Raw genomic sequence first — 12,269 nt, forward strand, 5'->3', positions numbered from 1 at the left:
CAAACGCGCGTCAAACGCGCGTTCACTATTAAAAAAAACACGCATAAAACGCGCGACAAAAACGCGCATAGAAACGCGCATTTGAGAAACGCCTAGGTGTGAACCCAGCGTATGACTTCAAACCTGAACTGGTCCATAAAAAGTGGGATTTCTGAAAAATTTCAACATTTGCTTCTAAACTTCTAAGCCTTGTAACATCCCCAAAATATAAAATATCATTCCCAAAATGCTACAAACATGAAGTAGACATATGGGGAATGTAAAGTCATCACAATTTTTGGGGGTATTACTATGTATTACAGAAGTAGAGAAACTGAAACTTTGAAATTTGCAATTTTTTTAAAATTTTTGGTAAATATGGTATTTTTTTATGCAAAAAAATTAACTTTTTGACCCAGTTTTAGCAGTGTCATGAAGTACAATATGTGACGAAAAAACAATCTCAGAACGGCCTGGGTAAGTCAAAGCGTTTTAAAGTTATGAGCACTTAAAGTGACACTGGTCAGATTTGCAAAAAATGGCCAAGTCCTTAAGGTGAAATAGGGCTGAGTCCTTAAGGGGTTAAACAGGACTTTCAGGATTTTCATATTGATGGTCTATACTCTTATTTTGAGCACCCCCACCGATCAGTTGTTTGAGAAAGCCATGGTGTTAACCGATGCTCTGGTGAGCGCTGCAGCCTCCTGGCAGCTTACCAAGCATAGCCCAATCTATTGGATAGCAGCTGTGCTTGCTACAGCAAGGGACTGAGCTGCACCTAGGACATGAGACCAATGAATGTGGCTTAGGAAGAGGCCTAAGCGCTTACAGAGTGCCACTGCCTTTTTGTACAGCTGATCGTCAGGCTTCCTGGGAGTCAGATCCCCGCCGATCTCATATTGATGACATATACTGAAGATAGGCCATCAATATGAAAATCCTGAAAAACCCTTTTAAACAGGGGTTTCCAGGATTTTATATGATGGGCTGCTCTTAGGATAGGGCTTTTACTGAGCGATTTCCCAAAATGAATGGGCAGATCCTTCATTGCACAACTGACAATGCGGCATTCTCATCCACGCATTGGTGTCTGGAACTACAACTCAGTCCTGCTTGTTTAAATAATTTGAGTTGCAGTGCCAAAAACAGCCACACGGGGCACTATGTGGAAGATGCTGCAGTGAAGTAGTCTTACCGTTGGGGGCCTAGGGGTGGGATCCCAACCAATCGCAAACTGATGGTCTATTCTAAAGATGGGCCCAGTGGTGGACTGGCCATTGACCCTACAGGGAAATTTCCCTGTGGGCTGATGGTCTGGGGGCTGACAGTTAGTACATAGGGATCTGATGCTCTTAGCTTTAATTAATGCTAGGAGCATCTGGTACATATACACCTGGCTGGCAGAAGAAAGTACTCTCCTCAATTCAACTGTATTACCGTCCTCAGGACGGTGATAGGGTTGAATACCGTGGTGGGGGTGGTAGTATATTGTGCTGCACTAATTATTTTTGGCCCTGCCTACTTGTGTTGCCCAGCCTTCAACATGGGGTCACTTTTTTTTTCCAGGGCCACTGTAAGTTCCCAGTCCACTTCTGGATAGGCCTTCAGTGAAAAATCCTTAAAGGCCCTTTTTAAATAAGGACAGGGATGCCCAACCTGTGGCCCTCCAGCTGTTGTAAAACTACAACTCCCAGCACGCCCTCATAGCTGTGGGCTGTCCAGGCATGATGGAACTTGTAGCTTTGCAACAGCTGGGAGGCCGCAGGTTGGGCATTCCTGAAATAGGGGAACTGACATATAAAGCATCATCAAAACTAAAGAGGGGTTGTATGGTTGCTGCCTTTGGCTTCTAAAAACACAGGAGCGACCATTCACCATAGGTCATGGTCACAGCTCACTTCCTCCCCCTCCCTGCACAATGACATCTGCACAGGTCGCAGAGCATGCCCACAACACACTCAACGATCATCTCCTGTCTACAGGATGCCTTGGTCCATATCTAAAGCTGTTTAGGCAAGATAGCTGCCTCCCAAAAATATATATTTTTTTTAATCTCTACTTAGAAAAGAAAAAAAAGTGATAAAAAAGAGTATGTATGAGTAAAAAAAATATAAATGATGCAGACCTTTAAAGGGTTTATCCCATAACCAATGTAAAAAATGAAAATCAGACATCATATAGTACATGACATTCCTTTTCTCACAAAGCTAGAACCAGCCCTGTACCTCACATGGATCCAGAGATCTCCCCATTCATTGCTCTGCTAGACTTATATCAAGCTGACAGCTTAAGGGGAGTGTCTTTTCTGCTGTAGCTAAGGAGGCGTGTCCATGCTCTCCCTATCACAGCTCAGGGGGCGTGTCCATGCTCTCCCTATCACAGCTCAGGAGGCAGTTGAAGGATGCAACTGAGCATGTGCGGCCTTCTCAGTGTGCAGGACAAAGAAATAGGAAACACAAAAACAAACAGGTGACGCTATACAGATAGATTTCATAGAATAACTCAGTAGCTATAATACATTTTTAATTACATGCAATTACAAAAGTATTTAGATCCGGGTTCTGGTTTGAAAACTCTAGACAATTTTTTGTGGGAGAACCCCTTTTAAGTTGACATATTCCCTGTAAATTGCCGACACAGAAATGCACAGTTTATAATGATGTATAAAGCTCTTACCCAAACTGGACCTGGTGTTGGAACGTTCAATTATTGCTCTTCTGCTGGGATTATTCAGCACTGATCTCTTGGCCAGAGAAATGTCAGCGGTGACCCTTGTGATGGATATCCTAGGAAAAGGCATAATGTGTTAAAATGACAGTTCTGTCTGCAGTAAACATACCGATCTAGATTAGGAGACAAGTTCATCGATTTTCTTACTTTATTTCCTCTCTCCATTGTGGCAGCATTTTCTATTCAGTATAGCGAGTCTCAGGATACATAGAGAGGAATAGGGACCCACCCATATTAAATATGGCTACAAAAACCGTTTTGTGTATACAGCTCCTATGTAGGCCTATGTATACAGCTCCTTGTAAACCCTCTACATAAAATTTTAAAAATAAGAGGTCTACCTTTTCTTTTGTCTATAAATGGCACCATTCTTGATCAAAGGCCGTGTCAGGTATTGCAGCCCAGCACCATCTACGAGCTGCAATACCAGATACAATCCATGCACTAGAGTGGAGCTGTTTCTGACTTGGTGAGGACATGAGGACGCATAGGTTTGTTCAGGAGCTCTATGTACAAAACGGTGCACGGTGATGTCTACGGTTCAGCCCACCAAGTGGCCTCCTTATGCTACTGCACGACCTACTGCGCTTCTACGAGCCATGCAGCTATGCACAAACAGCACTATGCCTATGCCTGTATACAGTATACAATGTCCTAAAAGATCAATAAATGACATCGTACCGTGTTAGTGTAAGCGCACAGAACCTATATAACCTATAGGATATTCCCAGTCAGATGCTTGACGTTTCTGTCCCTCACCTCCCATCAAACCTGTGCTTCAGGAAGTCAAAAAGGGCTTTCTGCATCATGTCCGTCACCTTCCCAGAAGAGAGGAGAATGAGGAGTCAAGGAGGACAAGAGAGAGAAAAATAGACAAAGGTGAGAAAGGAGACAGAGGAAATCTCTACACTTCATTCTATCCAGCAGCCGGAAAGTCACTGCTCCGGGTAATTCATGCAAGGAGTTAACAGCTAGAGATAATTTTCAGTATTTAACTGATCTTTTCTTTGAAGAATCAATTATCGCCCACAAAAATAATCTTGCAGGTTTCACTCTCTTTGAAGGGACATAAGCAGAATTCTTTTCATTTCATGCTGATTTTAACATCTATCTATAATATCTATCTAATATCTATCTATAATATCTATTATCTATCTAATATCAATCTATCTATTGTCTATCTATTATCTATCCAACATCTATCTATCTATTGTCTATCTATTATCTATCCAACATCTATCTATCTATTATCTATCTATTATCTATCTCACATCTATATCCATCCATCTAATATCTATCCAACATCTATCTCATATCTATCTAATATCAATCTATCTATCTAATATCTATCTATCTATCTATCAATCTAATAAATTCTGCTCTTCCCTCTTACTCTTTGCCAGAGCTTAGGTTCCTAGTTGACAAGTTAACCAGTGAAGGTATGCTCTTCTGCCTGCTGATACTCTGCTGTCTGCCCTGACCTCGGATTAGTTTCTCGGATACGTATGAACTTTTCTGTCCTGATCTAGGCCTGTGTCCTGACTTTGAGTGTCGCCTAATCTTTGGTGCTTCACACCGTTGTCTCTATCTATCTCTCATATCTATCTATGCTTCGTATCTCAATCTATCTAATATCTATCTATTATCTATCTCATATCTATCTACTGTATCTATCTATATATCTATCTATCTAAACACTAACACCGGCTATGTGAGTTCCACATTTTGCAGAGCGCACATGGCCCGCACTATAATGGAAATGCCTTTTCTTGTCCGTGTCTGCGGACAAGAATAGGACATGTTCTATTGTTTTTGCGGGGCAGTGGAACGGAAGTGCGGATGCGGACAGCACACTGTGTGCTGTCCGCATCTTTTGCAGCCCCATTGAAAATTAACGGGTCCGCACCCGTTCCACAATTTTGCAGACGTGTGAATGGACCCTAACTGTAATCAGCTTCTGCTATAAATGCTAACCGGCCCTCTCACTCCTTGCCAGAGTTTAGGTCCCTAGTTGTCTAATTAAGGCTACTTTCACATTAACGTTTTTTGAGGATCAGAAAAAACACTTCCGTTACAATAATACAACCGCATACATCTGTCATGAACGGATCCGGTTGTATTATGTCTTCTATAGCCATGAAGGATCCGTTTTCTATTGTGTCAGAGAAAACGGATCCGTCCCCATTGACTTACATTGTGTGCCTGGACGAATCCGTCTTGCTCCGCACCACACCGCGGACAGAAAAACGCTGCTTGCAGCGTTATTCTGTCCACGATGGGAGCGCAACCAAACGGAACGGAATGCATTTTGGAGCATTCCGTTTCGTTCAGTTCAGTTTTATCGGCATTGACAATGAATGGGGACAAAACTGAAGAGTTTTCTGCCGCTATTGAGATCCTATGACAGATCTCAATAGCGGAATTGAAAACACTAATGTGAAAGTAGCCTAACCAGTGAAGGTATGCTGTTCTGTCTGTGTGCCATGTACTAAACTTCTGCCTATTTACCGATTCCAATACTCTACTTCCTGCCCTGACCTCGTATTAGTTTTTCGAATATACAAAAATTCCTGTTCTGTTTCCTGACTTCAAGTGGTTCCTAATCCTTGGTGCTCTGCATCGTTGCCTCTGACCACCGTGGATCAGCTGCTAACCACACTGGGACTACTCCAGGAGGTAGCAGACTGGCTGGTTCCCTACAGTGAAGTCCACATTCCTGTAGAGGGGTTAAAGGGTGAATACCTGTGGACTACCAGGACAATGCTCTTAGGTTTACCAAAAAGCCAAAGCAGTTAGATGGCATGGTGGGTCCATGCCCAATGTCCATAACATCTATCTATCTATCTATCTATCTATCTATCTATCTATCAATCTAATAAATTCTGCTCTTCCCTCTTACTCTTTGCCAGAGCTTAGGTTCCTAGTTGACAAGTTAACCAGTGAAGGTATGCTCTTCTGCCTGCTGATACTCTGCTGTCTGCCCTGACCTCGGATTAGTTTCTCGGATACGTATGAACTTTTCTGTCCTGATCTAGGCCTGTGTCCTGACTTTGAGTGTCGCCTAATCTTTGGTGCTTCACACCGTTGTCTCTATCTATCTCTCATATCTATCTATGCTTCGTATCTCAATCTATCTATTCCATTTCATCCCAGTCCATCCATCAAAGCTGTATGCGGGATACACACATCAATTGGATACAAATATTAACCAAACCCTTAGATTATCAAGAGAAAAGGGCATTGTCAATGAAATATGGTATAAGGGGCAACCACGACTACTACAGCAGTCACTGTCACAGGCAAGATAGAGCAGAAGAAGGAGGGCAGAGAGGAATGAGTAGGTAAAGAACAGGGTTGTGGAACACAGTGCCATTAATATCTATAAAGGTAATGTCTACCTTTGAGTATTATCGGTATAACCTACAGTATAGATATAGGTGAACAACTTTATAGATACACTGCATTACTTATGTCACATTAGTGTTGGTTTACAACCTACATAAAAACCCAGACCTGCATTTGGAAAGAGAACATGCTTGCCAGACAAACCCTTAAATTTGCGAATTTATGGCGAATATTAGGCCATAAATTCGCAAAAAACGTTGCGAAAACGAATATTGCCTATGCTGCTCATAACTAATCATCGGGAGAAGAGGGTGGCAGCTTGCCTGTGAGGCAGAGGCAGAGCCAGCAAGTCGCTAGCGTGACCGGGAGTCAGCAGGGTGGCAGCAGTGGGAGGTCGGGAGCAAAACGTGCCCAGCGTAGACCACCCGCTTCGCAGGAGCCTACCTGCCCGGAAAGTAGTGGTGCAGGGGTTCATGGAAGCAGCGGCGGTAGCAGTCAGTCAGTGCGGAGTGTTGGGGGTAAAATCACCTACTCGGTGGTGTGGCAGTTTTTTGTTAAGCCACCAGAGGAGGTGAACATGGCCATTTGTAGAATCTGTGGGCAGAAGGTGAAGCGTGGCCAGGGTGCCAATGTTGGCACCACGGCCCTGCGTCAACATATGCAGCGTCACCATAAAGTGGCCTGGGAGAACCGTGGGTCTGATGTGGTGGTCCAGCCTGCCGCAGCAACTGCTGCATCACCCGGTGGCACGCACCTGATTTCAGGCAGTCAAGGCTCCACCACCTCAGCTGAAGGGAGCTGTCTGTCCTTCCCATCATCTGCTGGTCCTGATGCTCCCACTCCTCCTCCTACTCCTTGTCAGTCATTCCATCAGCAATCGATCACCGAAGCGATTGACAAGAGACAACATTATGCGTGCACTCATCCAATAGCGCAGAAGCCGAACGTGCTCCTGGCCAAGTTGCTGGTGCTGCAGTCCCTCCCTTTCCAAGTGGTGGACTCTGCACCTTTCAGAGAACTGATGGCTTGTGCCGAGCCAAGGCGGAGACTCCCAAGCCGTCATTTCTTTGCCAAAAAGGCAGTACCAGCCCTACACACGTATGTAGAACAGAAGGTGGGCCAGTCCTTGAGCTGTCAGTGTCTGCCAGAGTGCACGGCAGCGCCGACGTGTGGAGCTGTAACTACGGTCAGGGACAATACATGTCCTTTATGACCCACTGGGTGAATGTGGTTCCTGCCCAGCCACACCAGCAACTTAGCCAGGTGACGCCACTTCCGCCTCCACGTTCTCATGCCGTTGGTCCTGCGACAATGTCCACCTCTGCCTCCTCATCCTCCACCGTGTCCTTAGCCTCCACTGCAGGGACAATTCACAGTGCCCCTCCAGCATACCACATGTGAAGGGCACGGAGGTGTCACGCTGTTCTGCACCTCATTATCCTGGGCGAACGGAGTCACACAGGGGAGGAACTGCTCCGTGTCCTTCAGCAAGAAATCGAATCCTGGCTTTCCCTGCCACAACTCAAAATCGTAACCATGGTGACCGACAACGGAAAAACATTGTGTCGCGCTGCATCAAGGAGGGTTGAGCCATGTGCCCTGCATGGCACACGTGTTCAATCTGTTTGTCAAGCGGTTCCTGAAGTCTTTCACCCATCTGCAAGACATCCTAAAAATGGCCAGGAAACTTTGCATGCACTTCAGCCACTCGTACACTGCAAAGCCCACCCTCCTTGAGCTGCAGTGGCAGAACGGCATCCCCCAACATAGGCTCATATGCGAAGTTTACACCCATTGGAATTCCACCCTCCATATGTTGGACCACGATTTCCTGATGATCCAAGTGGACAGAGGTGTACTCCCCTATGTAACTTCGATGTAAGCCAGTGGCAGCTCTTGCGTGAACCTGCCATTTGCTCAGGCATTTTTCGGAGGCCACGTTATTTGTCAGTCGGCAGGACTACCGGATGAACAACGTGATTCCACTGTTTCATGTCCTAGAACAGATGCTGGTAAATCTTGCTGGTCAGGGGACTGGAGACTTGGCACCTAGTTCTCACGGCCACATGAGCCCTGTGGGGGCTGAACTGGATTAGGAGAAGGACATTGGAGCACAAGCAATGTGTAGCGAAATAGGTGGTTTTTCTACACAGGTGACAGGAGAGGAGGAGCAGGAGCAGCCAGAGGAGCTACAGGGCGATGAGGCAGAGGACCCAGACACACCGTGGCAGTATGCAGTGGAGATGGAGGCAGGGAGTCCCTCCAGTCACTTGCACAAATGGCCCTATGCATGCTTGCTTGCGTAGTGACAGCCGAATTGTCACCATTCGGCAGAGGGATGACTTCTGGCTCTCGGTTTCTTCTGGCTACCTACCTCAGCTACTATTCTAATGCTGCCACTCGCCTGATGCCACACATCTGATGCCAAGTGCTCCTTCTTTTACCTACCATCTTCAGCTGGTACTGGTATTGCCACCCACCTCCCCACTCTGTCACCGGGTCACTATGTGGTCTCCTGATGCTGCTGCCACCTCCACACTATGTCACCTTGCCACTCTATGGCCTCCTGATGCTGCTGCTGCCACCTCCACACTGTCATTGTGTCACTCTGTGGCCTCCTCCTGATGCTGCTGCTGCCGCCACCTCCACACTGTCATTGGGTCACTCTGTGGTCTCCTCCACCTCACCACTATGTCATAGAGCCACTCTGTGGACTTCTCATGCTGTTCCCACCGTACCCACTCCATGACTGGGCCACTATTTTGCCTTTCGGCCTGGCTGACATCATCATTTATTTGACCCTTCTTCTAATCTGTCATAAGGAAGGAAAAATGAGACGCACAACGGATCCTGTATGTGTAGCAGCTGTAAGGCCTCATTGGTCCCATCAGAATTGGCTTATGATTTGGTAGCCAAAAGCAGGAGAGGGTACAAAACACAGAAGACATGCAAATATTCCATTCACTTGTCCTCTCTGTTTTAGATCCAGTCTTGTTTTATTTGGCATTAGCAATACTGATGAATTATTGAGCAAATGCTGACCGAGTAAAGGCGGATGCTCCACAGACAGGATCCGTTTTTTGGGGGTTATTGTTCTGACGGATCAGAGGAAGGGCAAAATAATCAGTGACGTCAACACAAACTTACTGCGGACACCCTCTCCACTCTGTCAGGGGCTCTACTTGTATAAGCATTTAATAGAACAGGTTCTGTAGACATCTATGTGGAATCAGCTGACGACGGTGTAAAAGGAGTACGCTTCTTCTTGGCTCTAACATCGACCTTGAGTTATTTGGTCAGTTTTGGCCCCGTGACTGCCCAAATAAGTGAAGTGTGCAGTGATTCTAAGAGCGACGCCTGTCATCTGCATGTTATACTGACACACAGTATTATTTCACTACCAGAGCAGACTCCCTATGCCTGATACTGCAAAGCACAGTGTTCTACACCACTATAAAGGCTGTCAGCAGCCAGGAAATAGCAGTTTTTAAAACGCGATTCGCAGCAAATAAATTTGGATCGAACCAAAAATTAATCCAGCCAGCAAAGGAGGCAGTATGGACAATCATAATACATTAGTTAGTGCCTTGTATTAACTTTCTCTACATGATAAATGCCATTTACTGAAGTGACACAACCCCTTTAACAACCTACTGTAGTTCAGACATAATGCAGAGGGACGCTGCACAGTGTTGGGGGTAAATAGGACCCTTGTCAGAATGCAAATCACTAGAGTAGGCTCTCAGCAGGCATTGGGTCAGCAAAGAATTCTGGGAGATTGTAGCTCAGAATTGTGAATGCAGCTCTGAAGTATAGTACAGGCTGTAACTCAGGACCTGTGAGATAAGTCGTGCAGTTTTTTTTATCTTTTTATGTAGATAAAATATAAGGAATTATCAGAAAATGACATTTTATATAGGGTTTATATATTTCTCTGAAATCTGATTCAGTCTGGTTTTCACAATGGCCAGTTACAATAAGGGCACAAGCGCACAACCATATGTATTTTGTGATCCGCAAAACACGGATCGGCAAAAAATAAAGGATCCATTGTAACAATGCCTGTCCTTGTCCGCAAAACGGACAAGAATAGGACATGTTCTATCTTTTTGTGGATATTTGGACATGTGGATATTTGGACATACGGACATGGAAAGCACACAGAGTCATTTCTGTTTTTTTCCAAGCCCCATTGAAGTGATCGGTTCCACATACAGAACCGTTAAAAAAAAAAAAAAAAAAACGGAACGGGAAGAAAAAAATAAGTTTGTGTGCATGAGCCCTAAGGCTGTGTTCACATCTGCATCGATGATTCCTTTATTCTGGACTATTTTCTCTGCTAAAAAAAACTGAAACAAGATGGATCCCATTATAGTCATTGGGATGTGTTAGAAATAGCAGGTATATTATTTATTGTCTATATATTTAATCATGAAAGTAAAATGAAATAAATTGCCACATTCACTTTAATGCTACATGATAATGATATAGTGCTCGGGAGTGCTGAATGTGTATGGTTTCACCTCCGTGAAGATCGTTCACATCCCATCCCTGTCCAAATTCATCAAACCCTGTGGTCAATGACATTGGGTGCCCGGTCGACATACCTCATAGCCTTTAAGTGATGGACCCACTAACACGACAGGCCTCATGGATGGCACAACATCGTAAGGCGCAACATGTTCAGTCTGGAAACACAAGAATATGCCATTAATGACTGTGCAGCTGGCACTCAGAGGACGAGCTGCAAGAGGCAGTCAAAACAACTCACCACTTTCTGCTTCGGCTTGGCTAGAAAACAAAGAGAATACAATCAAATCCATGTACAGAGAGCTTGTTAATGGAACGCATGTGCCTTTGTATCGAGAAGAAACGTGATCATAGTGCGGATAAATTCCGAAATAACCATCAAAGAACGTATAATTCATGGGCAAATTTTTTTATAATAATAATCACGATGTAGCGCAAAATAATATTCCGTTCTCTCAAATTGTGAACACCCCCGTATTATTATGGAGAGCCTCAATAATTGTGTTACCATGATTACTGCCCGTTAGAGTGTCCCCATTAACAGGGCTAGCTGAAGTGCCCCCAAAAAATGGTGCCAATCAGGGTGCTCCCATGTATAGCGCCAGCTAGAGTGTCTCCATGGATTGTGCGGACAGATTTCTACCAGAAATAGTGCCACCGAGCGTGCTCACATGAACAGCATCAGCCCACATGTGTCATGGCTGTGTCATGGTCTGGTGGTAGTGGACCGTGACACTTGTGCCGTGCATGCTTGTTGCCGGTGGCAACGTGTTGTTTTAGCAAGTGTGGTCACTTCCCTTTTAGTCTGGTGTTCCTTCCCATTTTGGTGAGTATGGGGTTAAGGTGTGTGCAAGGTAAAGTTGGGTGTGGCCTCATGGCTCTTCTTATGTTGGAGTTGTGAGCGTGAGGTCAGTTTTTGTCTGCCTTTGTAGGAGAAGGAGCTTTGCTCCTCTCTGGATGTTTCACCTGTCCGTGTGGGCCTCCTTGTGGAACATCAAGGTCTTTAGCGATGTCTCCCTATGTTCTCCTCCTTGTTCCCTACCTTACCTGTTATGTAGTGTGGGTTTGTTTTGGGGATTTGTTGTTATGTCTAGTATGTTTGATGTAATGCCCGACATGGTTGCTAGAGATCCCCTTGTTTGTCTGTACCTCCGGAAGGGAGTCTCAGGGTTCCCCAGAGGGGGAACCACTAGTCAGTATGCAGCTCTGCTAGGGCCGCCATGCATCCTATCCACATGGGGGTCCAGGCAGTTTCTGGTTTGCTGGATTACGTGTTTGTGTTTTGTGCTGTGTCCTGTGAGGTGAACGGGTTCCAGTACATCTGCATGGGGTCCAGTGAGACTCCTGTTCATCCGTGTCTGGGATGAACAGGTCGTCCCATCCCCTTTCCCTATTTGAGGGAATATCAGGGCGACTCAGGGTCATAGGTCTCCTGGCTATGAGCAGTCCTACCATCCAGGTCCGCTCATACCTGTGAGGAGTTAGGCCGAGGATTAGGGATGCAATAGGAGGTGACCAGCTCCCTTATCCCAGCCTCTGGCCTAGTTGCTTTCCCACATTTCCCACATTGTACGGTGGGGGGTTTCCCCCATTCCCCACCATGACAACATGACCGAGGACAACTAGAGTGCTCACATGAATGGTGCTTGCTAGAGTGCCCCATATGAATAACATCATCCCCCATG

At 45.4% G+C, this 12,269-nt stretch overlaps 1 protein-coding gene across 1 annotated transcript in view; it reads right to left on the reverse strand.

Annotated features, from left to right (window-relative positions):
* CACNB4 (calcium voltage-gated channel auxiliary subunit beta 4) overlaps positions 1-12,269 on the reverse strand; it is a 96,124-nt gene that overhangs the window by 19,522 nt on the left and 64,333 nt on the right. Inside the window, exons 6-9 of the mRNA XM_044303505.1 lie at positions 10,826-10,845; positions 10,662-10,742; positions 3,469-3,527; positions 2,656-2,765 (exon numbers count right to left, since the gene is read on the reverse strand). Coding sequence (XP_044159440.1) covers positions 2,656-2,765; positions 3,469-3,527; positions 10,662-10,742; positions 10,826-10,845 — 270 coding nt within the window. The remainder of the gene's footprint in view (positions 1-2,655; positions 2,766-3,468; positions 3,528-10,661; positions 10,743-10,825; positions 10,846-12,269) is intronic.

Source organism: Bufo gargarizans, chromosome 8, assembly GCF_014858855.1.
Source record: "Bufo gargarizans isolate SCDJY-AF-19 chromosome 8, ASM1485885v1, whole genome shotgun sequence".
Taxonomy (NCBI): Eukaryota; Metazoa; Chordata; class Amphibia; order Anura; family Bufonidae; genus Bufo; species Bufo gargarizans.